The 812-nt window shown below is 62.3% G+C and overlaps 1 protein-coding gene across 1 annotated transcript in view; it reads right to left on the reverse strand.

Annotated features, from left to right (window-relative positions):
- ZCCHC10 (zinc finger CCHC-type containing 10) overlaps positions 1-247 on the reverse strand; it is a 9,885-nt gene extending 9,638 nt beyond the window's left edge. The window contains exon 1 of the mRNA XM_019620328.1: positions 194-247. Within this exon, the coding sequence (XP_019475873.1) occupies positions 194-247 (54 nt within the window). The remainder of the gene's footprint in view (positions 1-193) is intronic.
- Positions 248-812: the final 565 nt, after the last annotated feature.

An 812-nucleotide genomic window follows, 5' to 3' on the forward strand; every position in this document is an offset into this window, starting at 1 on the left:
GGGCCGCGGCTCCTCCCGCAGCCGGGCACTCGCGCTTCCCGGCAGCCCCCGCGCCGCCGCAGCCCCGCGCCGCTCACGTGACCCGCCGACGGTTTTGGGGGGGGAGAGACTCCGCGGACACGTGACCACGCCGAGCGGCGTTACGTCACGTCGTGTCACGTCGCGTCACGTGACGTCACGGGCCGCACCGCACCCCGGGAGCGGGGATGAAGCCCCGCTTACGGGACTCGTCTTCACTCCACGTCATTGCGAGGCTCCGCCCCGCCCTCAGCACCGCCCCCCGGGCGTCCTCACGTCTCCTCCACGTCACCGCGCCTTCATCCAGGCCGCGTCGCACCGTTACCGCCCGGCACGCGTTCCTCTAAGGGCAGATCTCAGCCCCAGAACGGATTCCCGTCAGGCGGGGCGCGGTACAATTCTCACAACCTCGCCCGGACCGCGCTCAGTGCCGCCACGTGCGGGCAGCGACGGCTCCCGGCTCGGGGTCTGGGCGCCACAGCACGGCGGTACGGAGCGCGGCTCAGACCCGAAATAACGGGCGGGAGCGCAGCCACCACCTCGGGACGCGGATTCGCCCGAGGAACGGCTCTTCCACATGGGAGAACTTTTAAAATAATTTCCAAAGTCGGTGATTGTGGAAAAGCCTGCAAGTTTAAACTATGTAAAAGTTCCCGTGTAAAACAAAAATAAACACATTCAGACCTGGTTTGTGGAAGATGGTTTCAAGTGCAGCAGAACGCAGTTCTACTTCGTGTTCATACTAAAAAGTACACGTTAAAGTGTGCAAATAAAATGCAGCAAATTCTAAAAAA

Source organism: Meleagris gallopavo, chromosome 15 (assembly GCF_000146605.3).
Source record: "Meleagris gallopavo isolate NT-WF06-2002-E0010 breed Aviagen turkey brand Nicholas breeding stock chromosome 15, Turkey_5.1, whole genome shotgun sequence".
NCBI lineage: Eukaryota > Metazoa > Chordata > Aves > Galliformes > Phasianidae > Meleagris > Meleagris gallopavo.